The sequence below is a fragment of the Diaporthe citri genome, assembly GCF_014595645.1.
Source record: "Diaporthe citri strain NFHF-8-4 chromosome Unknown scaffold_4, whole genome shotgun sequence".
In the NCBI taxonomy this organism is placed as follows: domain Eukaryota; kingdom Fungi; phylum Ascomycota; class Sordariomycetes; order Diaporthales; family Diaporthaceae; genus Diaporthe; species Diaporthe citri.
In genome coordinates this window covers 3,850,655-3,871,206 of record NW_025064849.1, presented here as the reverse complement: position 1 = coordinate 3,871,206, position 20,552 = coordinate 3,850,655, and the positions used below count along the sequence as shown (strand labels likewise).

At 57.3% G+C, this 20,552-nt stretch overlaps 7 protein-coding genes across 7 annotated transcripts; 4 read left to right on the top strand and 3 right to left on the bottom strand.

The window, feature by feature from the left end:
- Nucleotides 1-232: 232 nt before the first annotated feature.
- On the top strand, nucleotides 233-1,301 carry INS49_010212 (uncharacterized protein; the record flags this gene model as incomplete). Its single annotated transcript, XM_043170938.1, has 2 exons — nucleotides 233-349; nucleotides 408-1,301. 2 exons carry the CDS (start codon nucleotides 233-235, stop codon nucleotides 1,299-1,301), a joined length of 1,011 nt encoding a protein of 336 aa, XP_043025503.1.
- Nucleotides 1,302-1,682: 381 nt separating this feature from the next.
- On the bottom strand, nucleotides 1,683-2,319 carry INS49_010211 (uncharacterized protein; the record flags this gene model as incomplete). Its single annotated transcript, XM_043170937.1, has 2 exons — nucleotides 1,683-2,137; nucleotides 2,208-2,319. The coding sequence occupies 2 exons, from the start codon at nucleotides 2,317-2,319 to the stop codon at nucleotides 1,683-1,685; spliced, it is 567 nt and encodes a 188-aa protein (XP_043025502.1).
- Nucleotides 2,320-3,485: 1,166 nt separating this feature from the next.
- Nucleotides 3,486-6,328, top strand: INS49_010210 (uncharacterized protein; the record flags this gene model as incomplete). Its single annotated transcript, XM_043170936.1, has 3 exons — nucleotides 3,486-3,600; nucleotides 3,745-5,732; nucleotides 5,786-6,328. The coding sequence occupies 3 exons, from the start codon at nucleotides 3,486-3,488 to the stop codon at nucleotides 6,326-6,328; spliced, it is 2,646 nt and encodes an 881-aa protein (XP_043025501.1).
- Nucleotides 6,329-7,255: 927 nt separating this feature from the next.
- Nucleotides 7,256-8,563, bottom strand: INS49_010209 (uncharacterized protein; the record flags this gene model as incomplete). Its single annotated transcript, XM_043170935.1, has 3 exons — nucleotides 7,256-7,610; nucleotides 7,681-7,909; nucleotides 7,993-8,563. The coding sequence occupies 3 exons, from the start codon at nucleotides 8,561-8,563 to the stop codon at nucleotides 7,256-7,258; spliced, it is 1,155 nt and encodes a 384-aa protein (XP_043025500.1).
- A 3,438-nt stretch (nucleotides 8,564-12,001) lies between these two features.
- INS49_010208 (uncharacterized protein) lies at nucleotides 12,002-16,614 on the top strand (the record flags this gene model as incomplete). Its single annotated transcript, XM_043170934.1, has 7 exons — nucleotides 12,002-12,068; nucleotides 12,129-12,387; nucleotides 12,446-13,261; nucleotides 14,384-14,467; nucleotides 14,519-15,175; nucleotides 15,244-16,128; nucleotides 16,236-16,614. 7 exons carry the CDS (start codon nucleotides 12,002-12,004, stop codon nucleotides 16,612-16,614), a joined length of 3,147 nt encoding a protein of 1,048 aa, XP_043025499.1.
- Nucleotides 16,615-17,033: 419 nt separating this feature from the next.
- INS49_010207 (uncharacterized protein) lies at nucleotides 17,034-17,773 on the bottom strand (the record flags this gene model as incomplete). Its single annotated transcript, XM_043170933.1, has 2 exons — nucleotides 17,034-17,414; nucleotides 17,522-17,773. 2 exons carry the CDS (start codon nucleotides 17,771-17,773, stop codon nucleotides 17,034-17,036), a joined length of 633 nt encoding a protein of 210 aa, XP_043025498.1.
- Nucleotides 17,774-19,061: 1,288 nt separating this feature from the next.
- Nucleotides 19,062-20,552, top strand: INS49_010206 (uncharacterized protein; the record flags this gene model as incomplete). Its single annotated transcript, XM_043170932.1, has 3 exons — nucleotides 19,062-19,254; nucleotides 19,345-20,294; nucleotides 20,379-20,552. 3 exons carry the CDS (start codon nucleotides 19,062-19,064, stop codon nucleotides 20,550-20,552), a joined length of 1,317 nt encoding a protein of 438 aa, XP_043025497.1.

The window sequence follows — 20,552 nt, the reverse complement described above, 5'->3', positions numbered from 1 at the left end:
CCCCCGGCTCGTGAAGGTCTGCTTGCCCCTTTCCTGGCAGCTACCATCAGCGCTCCTCGCCATCCAACGCCGGCTGCGCAGCTGCGCATACCCGCCAAATTGACTGTACAACCGTCCAGTAAAACGCGCATTGACTGACCGACTCAATAAGGCCTACTCAGGCTCCAGACGACTCTCCCCCACGACTCTCGAGCCACCGGCTGCATAGCTTTCTCCCGACACAACAACCAATATGACCTCGACTCAAATGGCTATGGATACGCCTCGGCCGGCCTCCATTACTGCACCCTTGGACGCCAAGACACGAACGGCAGCAATGGAGTCTATCGAGGACATCTTGTATGGATCGGTATGCACCGTCCAACCCCCCACGACTCTGTGTTCTGTGTGCTAACCGACACCTCCAGGTCGCCGGCATAGTTGGCAAATATATCGAGTACCCCTTCGATACGGTCAAAGTCCGGCTCCAGTCACAGCCGGACCACCTTCCTCTACGCTACAAAGGGCCTCTGGACTGCTTCCGCCAGTCCATCAAGGCAGATGGCCTCCTCGGCCTGTACCGCGGCATCAGCGCGCCGCTTGTGGGTGCAGCGGCGGAGAACAGCAGCCTGTTCTTCTTCGAGCGAATAGGGCGGGAGACTTTATACAAGACCGGGTTCTGCCCCCGTGATGCGCCGATGCCCCTCCCGGCGCTGTTTTTGACTGGAGCCTTTTCTGGCATCTTCACATCCTTCGTCCTCACGCCCATCGAGCTCGTCAAGTGCAAGATCCAGGTGCCGGAGCACGAGGCCGGGGCGCCCAAGAGGGCGCCGCTGAAGCCCCTGAACGTCATTAGGGAAGTCTTCCGAAACGACGGATTCCTCGGGTTCTGGCACGGCCAGATGGGGACGCTGATCCGGGAGGCGGGAGGGTGCGCGGCGTGGTTCGGCTCCAAGGAGACCACCTCCAAATTCTTTATGCACCAGAACCTGAAGAAGGCCAAGTCGCAGGCGCAAAGGGACGAGATGCTGGCCAACCCGCTGCCGCTGTGGCAGCAGGCCCTGGCGGGCGCTTCCGCGGGCGTGGCCTACAACTTCCTCTTCTTCCCCGCGGACACGATCAAGTCGCGCATGCAGACGAGCCCCAGCGGCGGGTCGACCATCAGGAGGTCGTTCTGGGGGGAGGCGGTAGCCCTGTGGCAGCAGGCCGGGCTGAGGGGCTGTTACAGAGGGTGCGGCATCACATGCTTGAGGTCAGCACCGAGCTCGGCGTTCATTTTCATGGTGTTTGATGGGTTGAAGAAGTACGTGCCGCTTTCATGAAATGGACACCCAGACATAAATCACGCAGAGAGTTAGATGGCATAGGTTGTTGGGCGAGGCCCACACAATTACGGTTGATTTTCTCATTTGGGGGGATTTGGGATAGAGTACAGGACACAGATAGACGGATGCCGCGTTTTAGATGACATCAAGCCGAATGAAAAAATCTTGTAGTTTTTTTTTTTTTTTAAACATGCTTCGTGCACAATTCCAATTACCTCGAAATAACCATGCTCATGCTTAATGGGTAACGAATGATGTGAGAGGAGCGCATTAGGCCAACAGCAGAAGTGGATCTTTGAAACCTCAACTTCGGGCACAATATACAATTGGCGTCCCTCAGCGTCCTTGAGATACCGCGACAGTCTCAGCTCAGCCGACTCACTCCTTCTTGAGGTCCTTCTCCTTGAAGCTCCACCCGTTCAGGTACCCAGCCCCGGAGCACAGATACGTCGCGAAGCTCAGCCATCCCAGGTACGGCACCATGCAGTAGGCAGCAACCCTGTCAATGGGCCACCAGAGGTTGGTGAGGTAGACGTTGAGCCCCAGCAGAGCGACGATGTCAACGGTGGCCTCGATGGGGCGCTTCAGGCCGAAGAAGAGCGGCATCCACGCCAGGTTGAGGCCGAGCTGGATGGTGTACAGCGTCGCGGAGTGCTTCGTGTCCTTGATCAGCTGCGGCGTGGACGTCAGGGGGCTTAGGCCGGCGGTGATGGCGCGGTGGGCGGCGTAGCCCATCAGCCCATAGAGGATCGTCCATGCTGGGCCGAAGACGTAGGGTGGTGGGCGGAAGGGGGGCTGCTTGATCGTTTGGTAGGTCTTTTGTGTCTCCTTTGCTGTGCGGTTGTCAGAACGGGTTGTCGCTCAACAGACAGGGTCAGCATGTTGCGTGTGTGGGTTGCTCACGGCGAGTACTATATCCAACCACCGTCCCCAGGCCGATGGGGAGGAGGATGGAGGCGGCTGGGTTGGCGAAGACGCCGTGGGGGATCGTCAGGGCCGGTATGTAGGTCGTCATGGTCGCAACTGTGACTGATTTCAGTCCTGCAAGTGATGTGAACCGTTGCTGCGAGGCCTTCTTCTGTATATGTGAGAAGGGTGTTGTTGGGGAAGTGAACAGGCGATAGTGGTGAGACTCGAGAGAAGCTCAGTACTATCCGGTCCTTGCGGGCTTGTATGACGACATGCAACGAAGCATGTGAGTCTCGAGCAATTACAAGCAGCAATTGAGCTTGGCAATAGATTCTTTTGCCTTCTTCGGGGGAAAGTTTGACCTACAAAGCTACCTACCTCAAAAGCAGCGTCAATTGCCATCGAGGATACCGTTCAATTCCGTGGTAAAGAAGCAGAATGCTGTCTCGTAACCATGGCATTCCGAGATGAACATAGATGCAGGAACCTCGGTGGGTACCTCGACTAGGTACTCTAGTACTGTAGATGCCGTAGCACCGACTAGGCTAGGCGTGTGTCTTTGAGGTGGGCTGGCGCTTATGTCAGACGGCGCTAGCCCCAGGTCGGCGGCTCTTGTTGGTCTGGCGGCGTGGCCCGCCGACTCCTCTCTCCTTCAACCACCAGACCAGACCTACCTCCCTGGACATCCACTCCTGGGACGAGAGGACGGCCAGCTGCTGTATCTCGCAACAACGCAGCGCCTGCATCCCGACTCGCATTTTTGGTTGCGCAGTCACACTCTTACCGATTGTTCGTTCTACCTTTTCCGTTGAGTTTCGGTCCCCCCTCGTGGAATCACTCCCCCCCGTTTCTTGCCATGTCCCCAAGACGATAGCTTCAGCTCTGCTTCTTGCCCACCCGCCCACTTGTCGCATTGATCATCATTTGCTTGTCTTGTCAAGCAGCAAGCCACCATTTTCCACTTCTTGTCCTCTTACCTCATCATCGTTTGCTACGGACGGAATCTGCGTTGCTGCTGGTCTTCTCATCCAATCGCTCAGCCCTCCTGCTGTCTTCAGAACCACCTTCATTCTTCTTTTCAAACTGTCCTGGTCAGAATGTTTTCTCTAACGGCAATCACGTCGCCAAACATTAGGCTTCCTCATTCCTCTAGTCTCCGACAAGTGCCTGATATAACCTGACCAGTCCCGCCGCCAATTCCTCATCCGGCCCTACCTGTTGGTTGAAGCGCCTCACACGCGTCGCTCGAGGGAACACGACAGCTCAAGCGCAATGGATTCCTATTACAGAGACTCCGTCCGCTCGCCGGGAGACAGGACCTGGACCCGCGATGACTCCAGAAAGATGGATAGGGCCGACGATAGCTTCTACCGCGGGAGATCTCCTGGTATGTCACTGGGTTCATTGTCTAATGATCGGCACAGCTGGCAGTGCATCACTTTGGATTCGTGAGCTGGCTGAACAATGCCTGCCTCAACCTTTTTTTGTTCTGTCGACCCTTCGCAACACGTACTTACTGTTGGTTTCACAGGCCATGACCGGCGTCGGTCCAACCGCTCTCGATCCCCCCTGCCCGTCGACCGCTATGAGCCCAGAAACCGCAGAGAAGACTACCCGCCTCGTGACAGGGACGACAGGCGCCGCATCACGTCTCCACCAGCCAACATTGATCGATATGTCCCTGGGCAGGAGGCCACTGCGCCTCAACCTGTGGCGGCCAACCCTATCCAAGATCCCCTGAAGCTGCCTTACCAAGTAGGGTTCTCCTACTTTGGCGAGTGGTGGAGGTTGAATGAGAAGGTCAAAGAAGAGAAGGAACGCCAGCGTACTGGTCGCCGCCGGGAGCCCGACCGTGTCCGTGCCAACACCCAGGAGGAGCGCGACAAGGAGAAGGCTAAGATCCAGGCCGCGTATGACTCGTACAAGGAAAGCCTGCAGGCAAAGATGGCCAAGACCTTTGTTCAGCAACACAAAGACGAGCAGTGGTTCCGTGAGCGCTACGTTCCCGAGGTCAGAGATCCCCTAAAGGCCCAACTCACCGAGTTCCGAAAGGGCCAGTACACCCAATGGGAGCAAGATCTTGAATCCGGCACCTTCGATGAGTTTACCTTGGAGGGCATCCCCAAGAGTGAGAGCAACGGCGCCGGCGGTATCATCGAGAAGGAGGAGGGTGAAGCCACCGCAGCGAACGAAGTCCTGGGTGTTGGAGACCTGGTCCCCGCCACGAGCTCCGACCTCCGTGATGAGAATCTCTTTCAGCCAACCCTCCTCATCAAGACGATTGCTCCTAGTGTGAGCCGTCAAAATCTGGAGGCGTTTTGCAAGGAGCATCTTGGAGAGGAAGAGGGCGGCTTCAAATGGCTCTCACTCAGCGACCCGAACCCGTCGAAACGGTACCATCGCATCGGTTGGATCATGCTTCACCCGGCTGCTGAGACTGGGACCATCATCGATCGCGCAGACCCGAAAGAAGAAGACGAGGATGGCGACATCAAGGTCAAGAGCCCTGGCGCGTCGCTTTCTACTGCGGACAAGGCTTTGGAAGCCATCAACAGCAAGACCGTCAAAGACGAGGTCAGGGGCGACTTCGTGTGTCATGTTGGTGTGCATAACCCGCCCGCCAACCCGCGCAAGAAGGCACTGTGGGACCTTTTCTCAGCTCCGGAGCGTATCGACAAGGATCTGTCTCTTGTCTATCAGCTCGTAAACAAATTTGAGGCAGATTATGGCTCCGATTTCAACGCTGTCCTTAAGGTGGAGGAGAAGGTTGATGAGCTGAGAAATACCGGCCGTCTGCAACCTGCGATCACTTCCGCAGTCAAGAAGGAGAAGGTCAAGAAGGAGCGTTCAGTCAACCTCGACGAGGCTATGGACGAAGGGGAAGAGCCCGAGCCTGAAGACGAAGATGATGAAGACGAGGGTGCCATTGACGATGACGAGGTCGACGATGAGGAGCTTTTGACGAAGAAGAAGCAGCTTGACCTCCTTATTGAGTATTTGCGACGCGTTTTCAACTTCTGCTTCTTCTGCGTTTTCGAGAGTGATTCGGTTCATGAGTTGACTCGGAAGTGCCCTGGAGGTCACCTTCGTCGTCCCAGGAGCACACTGTCTTCTGCAGCGAAGGAGGTCGCCCGCGCCAGTGCTCTTGGCGAGCCTTTGCCCAAGAAGCGCCCAGATACCGCTGAACTTGAGGAAGGCGAGACTACTGAGCCAGACCGCAAATTCAGGAATGTCAGCAAGTCTGAACAACAACTCCAGCGCGCCTACAACTGGGTGAAGACATTTGAGGATAAGATCAAACAGATCCTGGAGCCAGATTCCGTCGACATTCGAAAGCTTGGTGGTAAGCTCATCGACGAAGCTGTGAGTGAGGAGATGGCCAAGTTCGTGAAGCAAGAGGACGAGCACAAGTGGCGGTGCAAGGTCCCTGAGTGTCAAAAGCTCTTCAAGGAGGAGCACTTCTGGCGCAAGCACGTTGAGAAGCGACACGTGGATTGGTTGGATAGTCTCAAACAAGACGTAAGTCAACGCTTGGTCTCATCTGCGGAGACTGACTGCTAACATACACCCAGTATGAGCTAATTAATGCGTACGTGATTGACCCGGCTCACATCGCGCCGTCGCGAACCGACGCCAATTCCAATGGTCACTTCCCGCCGGCGAATGGTCAGGCGCCAACAGGTACGCCGCGAGGATTTAACCTTGGGAATTATGGTCTGAACAACATGCTGCCTATGGGGTTCCCTCCCATGCCGAATTTCCAGCAGATGTTTGCGGGCGCCATGGGCAGCCCCGCAAACTGGAGCCAGTCCAGCGGAGGGGATGACCGCGGAGGTGGCCCCGTCCGCCGTGGTGGAGCTTTCAACTCTGCCGGGAGAGGTTACAACAACAACCGATCCAACCCCTACGACCGGCCACGGAACCCTCGTTTTGATGGGGGGATGGGCGGTGGCATGATGGGTGGTGGCCGCCCCAACCGTGGAGGTCGCTGGGGGGATGGTGCCGGTGGCGGTGCAGCCGTCGGGCCTCGCGAGGCCATCCAGGGACGAACGCTGAAGAGCTACGAAGACCTGGACCAGGCCAGCGGCGGTGGCGGCGGGGAGCTGAACTACTAAAGCCTTGGAGGACCCCTGTTAGGGTTTGTGATATTTCAGAAGCGTTTCCTCTCCGTCCCAGTCACTTAGAGCTGTACCAGCCGCTGAGGTTCCCGCGTTGGTTCTCGTCATAGGTCCCATCGGATCGAACGTATGGCATCGAAGACGAGAGACTGCAAAAAAAGACATTTCATACTTGCAAGGATGCGCTGTACATTAGAAGCTGGTTTTGTTGCTCACCGGTTGGTGGTGGGCGGTTATTCTTTTCGGTTCAGATTAGCAAATCAAGGCTTGATTCAAGACTTCTCCAATCAAAAACCAAAGCATCTCATGTTGATGTTCATTAGCAAGTCTGTGGACTACCTGGGTATGTTTTTGTTTCGTACAAGTACAGTGATGCCGGGGAAACATTCTCGAAAGGCAAGATTCTGATGGGGTCCTCGCCCATGCAAACGCCGGTAACTCCTCAACCCCCCGTGGGATGCTCAGTGGCAGAAGTCCAAAATTGGCAAGATGCCCCAAAACCAAGCTTGGAAAGCCAAACCTCAAAACCTGAAAAAAGCTCGCCGGCTTTCAAATCCCCTTCCATCCGAAAAGTTTTCGCAGTTTTCGTCCAAATCATTGCCAAGCTGTCTAGGTCGCTCGTGTTACGGTCCTCTCCGTTGCGACCAAGTGTCGACTGATTGATTGGGAAGGGAAAAGGTGTGGGCTGTGAAGTAAGGCTGAAAAAGGCAAAACTTAAGGCTGATATGTGCCTTGGTTGCAAACCATGCCAGTTGTTATGCCTATATTTGGAACCCTCAATTAGAAGGATTTCCAGGCTAAGATGAGAAAACCCTAATGGGCAAAACTCAGATGTGCTTAGGTGTTTGCAAAACTCCTATAAGTATTGCAGCCCCCTTAATGATACACACATGCTCCAGCTTTCGAAATGACGGCAGGGTGAGCTCACCACAGATCTTTGGCAAGTGTGAAATCCGCCATCTGCTGAGCGGTCGGAGAATCGAGCATGACATCCTTGAGGGGCTTTTGGTTGGGCAGGCGCTCCAGGAGGTACCGGATAAAGAGGCCGCCCTTGTCGTTGTGGCTTGTGTCCTGCGCGACGACCACGTACAGGCCATCGTAGCGGATGCCGCATGAGGGCGCGTATGCCGACTTCTTGTTGGCGGCCCTGAGGACGCGGACGGGGTTGCGCGTGGCGAGAGACCTCTGGAGCCAGCCGGTGCCTGAGGTGGTTTGCGCCTCATTTCTATTCTCGTTGTCGGCGCTACCGGGGGCCGAGTACCAGATCACGTCGCCGCGGCTTTGGTGTTGATGTTAGCTGATTTTTGTCTCAGGTATCACGAAAGGGAGGGGGGGGGTGGATGCCTTACTCTTCGTCTACTCCCTCGTACGCTCCGGCCACGACGATGCTCCACGCGCCATCGTCGACGCCAGAAATTCCAGCCTGGGACTCACCGTGAGCTCCATCCCGCAGTGCACAGAGCCGGTAGGGAAACCAGTCACCCGCGGCCAGGCCGTTGTCACCAAGGACCTTGGCTGAGCGACGACGATCATAATCGGGGTCAATGCTGCGGCTCCGGACGATGCCGCCCGACACCTCTGGTGTAAGTGTTAGCAACTTGCTACGTCTCCGAAACACAGAATAAGCACGCATAAGCAGCAGGAGTAGGACGCGTGCTTACTCGGTAAGATGCCGCGCATGATTCCGTCACGGCCCCAGATACGGTGGTTAGCGGGAGGGTTTCTGACAGTGGCAGTAGCATTGCCAGGCGCAGAAGTTGCAGCAGTCGCAGAAGTCGCAGCAGGCGTGGTCGGGGAAGCGGCTTCCTCGGCGGAATCAGAGTTGGAGGAGTTGTTCACCACCGCCGCAGCCGGTGCTCCCCAGTTCTCGCCCTGGAAGCGCTGGAGGAGCATCTGGGCGCGCTGCTTGGTGTCGTCTGGAAAATGGAACGCTGGATCGTTGAACATGCCGAGCCACGCCTCAATACCTGCGGCGCGGTTGAGCAACGGCGACATCTGGGTGTCATCCTCGCCCAGGTGGTCGAGAAGAAGCGTGGTCTTCGCTAGCTGCTTGGAAAGCTTGTCGTCGTCCAGGTCAGGGACGCATCCGGTCCTCTTGCTAGCCACAGCGAAGCGCTGGGCGGCCATCTTCTTGTCCTTGATCCACTTCACTCTTGCGCCAAACTCGTGAGGAGCCATGTCATCGGTGGCAGCAGGCGCGTTGCCGCCCGTAGGCTGAACAAGCTGTGCCATATTGAGAAGCCTCAGTTCCACTGACCGTCCTGATTCGCGGCTTCTGTGTCAGTTTAACGAATCTGAGGGAACTTTGGTCCTTCCCCGGGCCGGAACTGTTGTGATTGGATCAGGAAGGCAGCCCGGGTCCGGGACACGTCTGGCTTGCTGCTGAGAGCCACACCAGATGCAAACCGTATTGTTTCTTGGGGCATATGGAAGGTAGAACTTACGTGTTGATGTTGTCTTGATGTTGTCCCGGTAGTTGTCACGCCGGATGATGTTTTGAGATGACCAGTGGTGGTGGAGGCTGGGGATCTCGGGAGTGATGAGATGCTGGCCCCTGCTGGTAGGAATCTGGGTCAACTTGATGCAGAATAAGTGCAGAAGGTAACTTGGGCCAAGGGGAACGTGTTTCTGGATGAAGACACGTCTAGTTGATGATGGATGGGGGGATGTGCAGAAGGTGGTGCCCGCCGGTGCGAGGGTGCCTGCTGCAGGGGCAGTGGTTTCCGAGGTGATGTGATGTCCGGGGGGCCTGAGACGAGATTCCCTCGCGAGCTGCAGGCCGGGCGAGAACAACTTCGGCGCCCAGAGAGCTGATCACGTCGCAGAATGGTATCTTGAGAATTTTTTCTTGTTTAAAAAAAAAAAGATTCGGATGTTCTGCATCGTCAACCTCACCGAACAGGACGCAGTCTCGGAAGATGCTTGCCAAGTGTAGCGGGCTGCGATGTGGTTGTAAGTCGTCTCCAACTGCTGCACGTCTGCCGGGGGTACCCTGTAGCTGTCTAGATACCACCAGGAAAGCAAACTCTTAACCCATACCTAGGCAGCTACCTAGATAAGAAAACAATTGAGTCGGGTATAGACTGTGTGGAGAGCGCGTTCTGGAGCAGATGACACTGCATCATGGTGTGAGTTTGAACTCTGGACTCAGGGGCAATTCCGAAGAAAGGGAGGATTTTCTGCATGAGAGGCAAGCCACGCACCTGCACTTGATATATGGCACTGGAAGAGTTGATGGACAAATAGCTGAGTTATCCTTCAATTTGGGCTTTATATGCCTTCCAGACCAAGGATAGATGAGAGATGCCGTTGGAATCACAGAATCAGGGGCCAAGCTCACAGGTGATGGCTCACAATTGTATGTGACATGTCAGGTTCCTGCCCAATTTCTTTATGCCAGAATACATGTCGAAACTCACATAAGACAGCCCTTTTATAACAATTCTTTGGTAGATTAACCTGACCATTCTTGCCAGCCCTGCTGTGTCGTGTCATTTCACCTCTAGGATGTTGAGCCAGCTCGCCGAGCACAGGGGGCCTGGCTCCGTCATGGAGTACAAGTTTGTCAATCACTCGAAATATTTAGTAGGAATGCGCAGAGGCTCAGAAGGAAGAAAATGCAGGAACTAGTAGCACTGAGTCTCAGTTGTTGCTGTATCGCTATGGCAAAGCTTCAGTCCAAAATTGTGTAGCGTTGAGATGGCGTGTGTAAGTCCAAGGCACTCGCACCTCTTTCCCCGAAGGAGTCATTCGGCGAGATCCCAGGTTTGCCTGATGCCTTCCTCAGAGTATCAAAAGTAGGAGGATGGTACACCAACTCTGAAGCCAGGCAAGTACTTCAAAATGAATACTTTTGAGGCGTTTGAACCCACTCAAACTAAGTACGGGCGTCGAACGCAGCGTCGTGCCTGCCGTCCTGGAGCACGTCTGTGCGACTCTGGGCCTGCTCGCAATTTTAGTAATGAGAATGTGTTTTCCGGAGACGTTCAAGCATTGACATAATCGCGGAGATGGAATCTTCTGACAGTTTAGCCCGTGGCATGCCAAGCTGATGCGGTAGGCGTGCCCGGCCATGCTTCAAGGTGTGTGACACTTGTACGCCTGTACGCCTGTCAGCGAAGAAAGTCCCCCCCCCCCTTTTTTTTTTTTTTTTTTTTTGGAACCCATCAAGAAGACACAGTGCTTCTCTCGATCACAACTGAGAATGGAAGTAACGTTGAGTTTTGCTTCGCATCTGTCGAAGTCTGCAGTTGCACGAGGAGGCTGTAGCTGTCTCCGGGAGCTTAGCACCGAATCGACGCCGCCCGGGCACAAGTGCGGCAGATATTCGATGTGAACTTGGGCGGTCATGGTCCATTGACGTGGTTTACTCCGAGGACACGCATGTCTCGCAAAGTGTATCTCACAAAAGAGAAGAAGACTTGATGGGCTGGCCTTCTGTCCGCGAATGAAGACGGTGGATGCGAAGGAGGCCGATGATGGCGCAGGCGAGACACGTTTTCCCCAACGTGCGAACTCGATCTCAGAGCCAACCCGTTAAAGGCAGGTGTACGGCTTCAGAAGGCCTCAACACCTTGCTACCACGGCGACGATGACACGGGCATTTGTCGACGAAAGGCACTTGATACGGCTACTGTCGGCATAGGCCTTCAGACACCCCAGCAGCGTGACAGTCCGGGCGTCGTCGTCCGGAAGCCGTGTGTGCGTCCTGTGGTGATACAAGTGCGAAGGTTTGACTGCCGAGCTCATGTGCATGAGGTTTATCTAATGGAATGGTGGACTGGACGCCTGGATGAGTCGTCGCATCGCGATCACACTCGTCCGGTGCAGGAGTGGAAAGGTAGACTACGCAGGTGTGACATCAGATCAGAGAAGATCGAGGAGTGCTGAACGAACTGAAGAGGGAGAAATTGCTGGATTTGTCGTGAAAGATATCCGGACACGGCTGATAATGGCCTGGGAAGAGAATTGGAGCTCAATGCTGGAGGGTCTCGTTGTTGCAGAGGTGAAGATAGAGGGAGGCATCCTCCTTAGGAATAGATAGCTTGTGGTCTCCGTTGGGGTGGGTGTTTCCTGCGCCCGGGTTTCATGTCTCCAAGTTGCCTAGGTTGCACCGATCTCACCTCGCGACTGTTGAGCCGCCTCCAATTCTCAACATGCAAGTGATGCGTCAGATGTGATCCGATATCGTCCACTGGTGACCACGTAGTCTGCGTAGTCTAGTCGATGTGAAGTGGTGTCCGAGAGCTTAGGCAGAGGGTCCACAAATCGAAGGAGATGCTGCTGTGCTTGGGAACCGGGTTCCGCAGGCGCTATCCTCCCGCATGCATGCCACCGGCCCAGCATCTTCAGTTGGTTCCCGGATGTCTTCCGAAAGGGGACGGACTGATCAGCCCCCAAACCTTGCGCGATTGAGCATCTTCGAGCAAGATCCGGGTGTTCAGGAAGAGCACAGGACCGGTACAGCACGGCATGACCATGAGTCTATCATGCGGCACGATACGATGGCCGGGACCGGACCGGTTCCCCCGCGTTCTTCGACGAGGCGTTACATATACAGCTAGGACATGTCGCCACGCTTCACCGTACACAATACCAATCCTCCAACACCACCGTCAACTATCAAGCCGCGCCTACAGCACATCAGACGCTCCACTTGCAAATTCCAAAATGCCCGCGGCAAAAGAGCAAAACGCATGGATCGGCTATCGGGGCGCCGCTGGTTGCGACCTGCGCAGTAAGTGGCAACATGAAGGCCTTTGGACTATTGTGGACGAGACCCTGACCTATATACCAGGTGACACCCAGACAACGCCAACGCCGTCGATGCTGGCTGCCATTGCCAATTGCACTCTGCTAGACGATGTCTTCGAGGAAGATACTACGACTATTGACCTGGAAGCTCATTGCGCCGCCCTCGCCGGCAAGGAGGCTGGCCTCCTGATGCTATCAGGCACTATGGGCAACCAGGTCGCGCTGAGGTCTCTGTTGACCCAGCCTCCCCACGGGGTTCTCTGTGATCACCGTTCCCATATCGTCGTGTACGAGGCTGGAGGGTAGGTGGAACAGACTCAAAGAGTTTCCCTGGTTATCATCATGGCTCACCGTCTACAGCGTGTCCTCCCTCACCGGCGCGATGCTGGAATGTGTACGGCCAAGCAACGGCATCCACCTCACTCTCGAGGACATCCAGGAGCAGGCCCACATCGACGACAACGTGCACACCTGCCCGACACGGGTGATCTCGCTGGAGAACACCCTGAACGGGATGCTGATGCCCCTGTCGGAGGTCCAGCGCATCTCCAAGTGGGCGAGGGAGCACGGCATCAAGATGCACCTCGACGGCGCGCGCCTGTGGGAGGTGGCAGCGTCGGGCGCAGGGAGCATCAAGGACTTCGCCGAGTGCTTTGACACCATGACGCTGTGCTTCTCCAAGGGGCTGGGCGCGCCGATCGGGAGCATCCTCCTCGGGACCAAGAGCACCATCAAGCAGGCGCGGTGGACGCGCAAGAGCATCGGCGGCGGGCTCCGGCAGTCCGGCGTGGTGGCGGCGGCCGCGCGCGTGGCGGTGGACGAGACGTTCGGCAGCGACCCGAGCGGCAAGGACGGCCTGCTCCGGAAGTCGCACGAGATGGCGGCGCAGGTGGCCAAGATGTGGACGGGGATGGGCGGGCGGCTCACGTACCCGCCGCACACCAACATGGTGTGGCTCGACCTCAAGGACGCCGGCTGCAGCGACGCGCGCATCGCGGAGCTGGGCAGGGAGCGGGGCCTGCGGCTGCTCGGGGGCAGGATCATCTGCCACTACCAGAGCTACCAGAACGCCGACGTCGTGGTGCCCCGGCTGGAGGCCATCTTCAAGACCATCATGGCCGAGAAGGGCAAGGGGGTAACGGCTGCTAACGGGGGCAGCGACAAGGCGCTTTACAAGTAGACGCTATACTCTGGAATATACACATGTTTGTGTCGATGCAGCCAGACTACCACAGCAAGCCAAGGACGTGATGCTCCGTTGAGTGTTCTGGCCCTGCAACATTGGACGAACAGCCAGTCTGTCGAACGGGTCGTCGTCTCCTGGGCTGATGGCGTGGCGTCCGGGTCCCCAGCTGCCTCCTACCGGGCCGCCCCCGCAGCGCCTCGTATTGGACCCCCAAGCCTTGTCCTAGCCATGAGCTTATGTCTACTTGATCGCCAATCCCCAGCCGTGCACCAAGCCAGGCATGACACCGTTAAATGAAGATTGAACTATGGCTATAATCCTCAACCCCCCTCTGCCGGGTCTTCTAACAAGTTCCTTGGCCTGCCAACTCCGCCCCTCCAAGCTGCAGAAGTCGAATCTTGGCCCGTCCTAGACCTTGGTGATCACCCTCTTGGTCGCCGAAACCGATCATGGAATCGTGCAATTCCGGCATCAATCGTGCCTGAGTTGCAGTTCGGCCCTAGATCTGACGTTGGTCGACTTCACGATACCCGCGCGCCTAGACGCAACCCCAGACTAGCCTCACCTGCACAGGTCAGTGTTGGTCGCAAAACACAGGGCCAGGCACACCCAAGACTGGCCCAAAAAGCAAATAAATACTCAGCCAAGACCTAACCGACCTCCAAACTTTCCGAGATTGCCTTCGCGTCATGGGTTCAGAGGAGGCGCTGGCGTGTACTTGTTTCCCACTTGCCCACATCGTGAGCTTAATACTAGATAAAAAGGCCCGCCGGGTTGCACGATGTTGGACAGTTTGCTTTAGATCATGCAAACGTACCCCTTGTACTTCAAACACCACAGCTACACGGTTCCTATTCTGTCTGGATCGATTCGTAAAGGCTGTGTCTACAAATCAGACAGACCTCGCTCGTCGCCTTTGTCGGCTCAGCAAACCCACTCCTCACACCAACTCGGCGAGGCCACCACGCCCGGTATGGAACTAGATAGGGAGTCGTATGTTTCGCGATGCCAATATTTCGAAAAGTAGCAGCCTTGCTCGCTGCTACTACTGCGGGCTACAGCCAAACACTCGACGGGATCTATTACGATGGAGAAAATATTGCACCATGTAGCTCCGCGCTGTACTGCTACGGCGATATCCTGGATTCTATCCAAAGGGCCAAGCCATTCGCCGACTCCAAGACTTTTGTAGACATGTAAGTCTCATATCCGTCCCGAAACAGAAGTCTCAGCTCACAGGTCTCCAGGCCAACGAGAGTCCCACTGCAAGAGGTCCAAGCCGCTTATGACCAGTTGACAAAGCCACTCCAGAACAACAGCGAGCTCCTGGACTTCCTGAGCAACAACTTTGGCCCCGCCGGGCATGAGGTCATCCCCGTAGACCCAGAGTCCCTGGCCGTCAACGCGAGTTTCCTCGACGGGATCGCCAACGCCGTGAACAGGGAGTTCACCGAGGCCGTCATCGACCTGTGGCCCAACCTGACGCGGTCAGTCAACGAGTCCGCCGTCTGCGCCGAGTGTGATAACAGCCTGCTTCCCATCAAGCGGCCCTTCGTCGTCGCGGGGGGCCGCTTCCGGGAGCCCTACTACTGGGACTCGTACTGGATTCTGCACGGGCTGCTGCGCAGTGGCGGCAACTTCACGGGGATCGCGAGGAACCAGATTGAGAATTTCCTGGATTTCGTCGAAGACTATGGCTTTGTGCCAAATGGTGCTAGGGTGTACTATCTCAACCGGTCCCAACCGCCGCTGTTGGCGCAGATGGTCAGGATTTATCTCGAGCAGACGGGGGACGCAACCATTCTTGATCGTGCGATTCCCCTGCTGATCCGGGAGCACGAATTCTTCACGTCCAACCGGACTGTCCATGTCACCGTCAGGGACAGGAACCACACGCTGAATCGGTAAGTGGACCACGCAAAACATGGAAAGGTAAGCCGCCCGGTTTGCAAGGCACTCACACAAGCAACAGATACAACGTCGCCAACACCGAGCCACGGCCAGAGTCCTACTATGAGGACTACACACAAGTCAACAATGCGTCCTACTACGCAACGGATGGCAGGATCTTGCCGGCCAGGAACACCACGCAGGCCGAGAAGGACCTGCAGTGCAGGAACCTCGCATCAGGCGCCGAGTCGGGCTGGGATTTCAGCGCGCGGTTCATGAGGGACCCGACCGTCGCCGCCAACGACACCTACTTCCCGCTGGCGTCGTACAACATCATCAACATCATCCCGGTGGAGCTGAACGCCATCCTGTACTGGAACGAGGTCACCATCGCCGCGTTCCTGCGACAGCGGCAGGGGCAGGGACAGGCGCCCGACTCGACCGCCGACGCCCGCGCAGACGTGTGGGACGCCCGCGCCGCGTCACGCAGCGAGGCCATGCACTCCGTGATGTGGAACGAGACGCTGGGCGGCTACTTCGACTTCAACCTGACCTCGGGATCGCAGGACGTATTCTGGGCGCGGGACGCGGACTCCCTCCCCACCGAGCAGGCCGGGACGGCGCCGGGCCAGCAGGTCGTCTTCAACGTCGGGCAGCTGTCGCCGTTCTGGACGGGCGCCGCGCCGCGGTCCCTCGCCAGGGACCCGGCGGCCGTGAGGAGGGCGTTCGCCCGCGTCGACGAGTACCTCGGCTCGCGGCAGGGCGGCATCGCGCCGACTAATTTCGTCTCGGGACAGCAGTGGGACCAGCCCAGCGTGTGGCCGCCGCACATGCACATTCTGATGGAGGCGCTGCTGCGGACGGCGGAGGCCTGGGGCGATGGTGGTGGGGGCGAGGACTGGGCGTGGGCGCAGGACCTGGCGCTGAGGCTGGGGCAGAGGTATTTCGACTCGGCGTATTGTACTTGGTGAGTGAGACCCGCTGCGCTATGCTTTCACATATTGGGCCGGCTACAGAACGCGGCAAAAACAATTACTTCTCATGGAACAAAAAGCTGACGAGGCACCAACGAAGGCGCGCAACAGGCGGCGGGACCCCGAGCTCGCCCCCGCTGGCCAACCCGCCGCAGGACCTCGGCGGGCTGATGTTCGAGAAGTACTCGGACCAGTCGCTCAACGAGGCCGGCAGCGGGGGCGAGTACGAGGTGGTCGTGGGCTTTGGCTGGTCCAACGGGGTGCTGATCTGGGTGGCCGACACATTCCGCGACAGGCTGCAGACGCCCGCGTGCGAGGAACTCACCGCACGGGGCGAGGCGGGGAAGATGAAGGAGCAGAGGATGAGCAAGCATGGTGGGCACGGTGGTGGGCCAAACGCCATGAGCGCGGTGGAGCTTGATCATTTTGATGCGACTTGGACGAGTGAGCATGTTGGGGGTCTTCATCCGGTGAGGTAGCATCTGCGTGTTGATCAGAGTATTTAGGGGGTTTTGTTATGAGTGGACTTATCCTTCTCTCGAGATGGTCTCTTAACATCGATGATAGCATCAATGCCAGCGATCGGATATATACACTATGTTTATTAATATTATTCTGAGAGGTTGATTGTCCACTTGTCGTTCCGTTCTCCGACTCGCTTCATGTCTGTTGTAGACCAGACAAGGATTTTGACCAGACTCGTAGCTTTGTTCGATCTCGACCGCAATTTGTCGCCAGGACAAATTTGCGCTGTCTCGTCCTCGCAGCCGCCGGGCGTGACCTTCTGTTCATAGTCTCATCCTGAGACTCGCTGCTGCTGCGCTCTCGATAGTGCCGTCTCCTGGTCGCACGCGGCATGGGCAACCGAATAAGCCAGGCGCATAAGCGCGTGCGTTTTTCAGATGACCCCTTCTAACCCGGGACACTCCTCCCTTAGGATTCCATAATCCCTCGTGCCCAAGGACTGCCCGTCCTTCCAGATGGCCTTTCTTCTCAAGCCTTCAAACTGAAACCCGGCCTTCTTCAGCACGGCCTCGCTCGCCGGGTTCCCCTCGTAGACGTGAGCCTCGACCCTCAGGAGGTCAGGAAACGTCGCGAACGCCCATGCGGTGAAGGCGGCAATGACCTCGCCGGCGTAGCCCCTGCCCCAGTGCTCGCGGCCCAGCCAGTAGCCGATCTCGATGGTGCGGGCCTCGACGTCAGTAAAGGGCTTGAGGCCGACGCCGCCGACGAAGGCGCCGTCCGAGGAGCGGCAGACGGCGTAGTTGAGAAGGATCCCCTTTCATGTGTGTTAGTTACCTTGCTACGGAGCCTGAAGTGATGCATTCTGCGACATTTCAAGACACGACAAACGGGGGACCGTGAAAGAGGAGGGCTTGTGCTTACCTCTGGCCGCAGGGGGCTAGCCGACTTATTCGTGAGTGCAATGGTATTGATGAAGGACTCGGCATTCTGCAGCTCGTAGGGGTGGGGAAATGTGTTGCGCATCCACCTTGCTATCTCCCAGTCGTTGGCCTGCCTCGAGCTGGCTGCGGAGTCGGTTGGGTGGTATGGTCGGACGAGGGTTTTGGCGAGGGTGAGTATGGGCGTTGTGGGAAGTGATGGTATCGAGGGCGCGTGTGCCGTGGCTGAGGCCATCGTGAATGTGGTTCTTGGGGTGTCTCAGGGGCGCAGACTATGTGCTCGGGAGAATTCCGTGTTCGACCGGCTGCGACGGCTAGTACGGACACACTGGCGTCTTGGAACTTAGATTGGCGAAGGACGAAGTGCTGGAGGTGACCATTCCATTATATGCAGCCGGCCTGATGAGCTGATGAGTCACGTCGGGCGAGTTTCTTGACCAGACATGATGTTGCTGACGGTCTCTCTCTCCGAGGGACAGGGTGAGCCGTGAAGTAGTCGCACCCACGCATCCACACATGCGCAACTATTGCCGGCAGACCTTTCCTCTTGTGGGAGGCAAGGGTGATCCTCCCGCTATGCTACGCCGCAACCCACTGTCGGAATATGGCTGAGACGGCAAAAAAGATGGGATGCTGGTCGTTGGACGTTGTGACTGCTCACATCATCGAGCCCAGAGCTGGGGATGGGGGAGCAGTGCCCTGTTTGGCTCGACCAGTGCGCACATGTATCACCCCGCCGGTAGGACCAACTGCCATGCGAGCAGGACTTCAGCCGATGTTGCCATTTAACCCATGCCACTGGCGTCATAACACGACGGCATTGCTCTCGCCGAGGAAAAACTCGAGTGAAACTAGCAAGGTAGAACGAAGGGGGTGAGATAATGGCAAGCAAGACGGGCAGGTAACGAGTCCTATCTGGACTTACATACACGCACTTAGTACGTTGTACGTACCAAGATACGCTGGTCCCGACAATAGACCCTGGCAAAAGGGGAGGGGCCGTCGGGATTGTACCACGCCAGGCCCCCGGTGCTGACGGCAGGGGACCTAGTGGGGGCTGCAGACCAATGCAAGGCCCTGATTGGGACACCCCAGAACTAAGACCGGGGAAGCTTGTGCTCTACAGCTTACACTACACGTGCTTGGGACCCGCGAGCCGCGCAACCGCATTGGAAAATGTGAGGTGGCCTTTCGGACCCAAGGACAGACCACAGCCAGAGCACTCAGCAGGCTAAGCTCATCAGCCTCGCCGTCGACAGTCACCACCACTGCCTTCTCACCCTCCTTCGCCCTACTCTCTGCTGACCTGGCCGGCTGGCTTCAGTTGCTCTGCTCCATGGTCAAGTCCAATTGACTTCTGTTTCTCATGACATCTGTCTGAGCTACTCCCGCCGCTCCTTCATCGTGGATCGGTCCCGTCGCATTCCCTCTCGTGCCGTCCTTTCTCTGCTCCACGCTGGAAGCTCCTGAGCGACCCTGCAGCTGTCAGACTCCTCGTATTTGTGTCGGAACTCACAACCAAGATGTCTGCAAAGTCTCGTTTCACGAAGCTTGACGCCTTTACAAAGACCGTCGAAGATGCGCGCATCCGAACAACCTCCGGCGGCATCGTCACCATCGTCTCGCTGCTCGTGGTTTTGTACCTGGCATTGGGCGAATGGGCAGACTACAGGCGCACAATAATACATCCCGAGCTTATTGTCGACAAAGGACGGAGTATGTCATTGCTACATCCACCCACCTACACCCCCTCCCCATCAGAGACCACAGACCGGGCGGGCTGACCGATGGCGATCACTCAATTAGGCGAGCGGATGGAGATCCACCTGAACATCACCTTCCAACGAATCCCATGTGAGCTACTGACCCTCGACGTGATGGACGTCTCGGGCGAGCAGCAGCACGGCGTGCAGCATGGCGTCAGCAAGGTGCGCCTCCGCCCCGAGTCCGACGGAGGCGGCGTCATCGACACCAAGGCCCTGGCCCTCCACGACGACGACGAAACCGCCAAGCACCTCGACCCCGACTACTGCGGTGGCTGCTACGGCGCTGCCGCCCCGCCCAACGCCATGAAGGCCGGCTGTTGCCAGACCTGCGACGAGGTGCGCGAGGCTTACGCCCAGGCGTCCTGGGCCTTTGGCCGCGGCGAGAACGTCGAGCAGTGTATGCGGGAGCACTACGCCGAGAGGCTGGACGAGCAGCGCCACGAGGGCTGCCGCATCGAGGGCAGCCTGCGCGTCAACAAGGTCGTCGGCAACTTCCACATCGCCCCCGGCCGCAGCTTCAGCAACGGCAACATGCACGTCCACGACCTCAAGAACTACTGGGACACCCCCGTCGCCGGCGGTCACCGCTTCTCACACACCATCCACCAGCTGCGCTTCGGGCCCCAACTCCCCGAAGAGATTATCGAGAAGCTGGGCACAAAGTCCCTGACGTGGACAAACCACCACGTCAACCCCCTGGACGGCCTCGAGCAGGTCACCGACGACCCCAACTTCAACTACATGTACTTTGTCAAGATCGTGCCCACCTCCTACCTACCCCTCAGCTGGAGCAAGAAGTACCGCGACCTGATGACCGACGCGAACGCCGCCCTCGGCCAGTTTGGCCAGAACGACGACGGCAGCATCGAGACCCACCAGTACTCGGTCACAAGCCACAAGCGCAGCCTGTCTGGCGGTGACGACTCCGCCGAGGGCCACGCCGAGCGCCTGCATTCCAAGGGCGGTATCCCAGGCGTCTTCTTCTCATACGTAAGTTATACCCTGCCCTCTCCGTCCGCTTGGATCGAAACATCTGAATCACAGGGCTCGTCAAGCTGACACAATGACCACCAGGACATCTCGCCCATGAAGGTCATCAACCGCGAGGAGCCAGCCAAGTCATTCGCCGGCTTCCTCACTGGGCTGTGTGCCATTCTCGGCGGTACCCTGACGGTCGCGGCTGCCGTGGACCGATTTGTGTTCGAGGGCGCGGCGAGGTTGAAGAAGCTGAGGGCCAAGGATCTATAG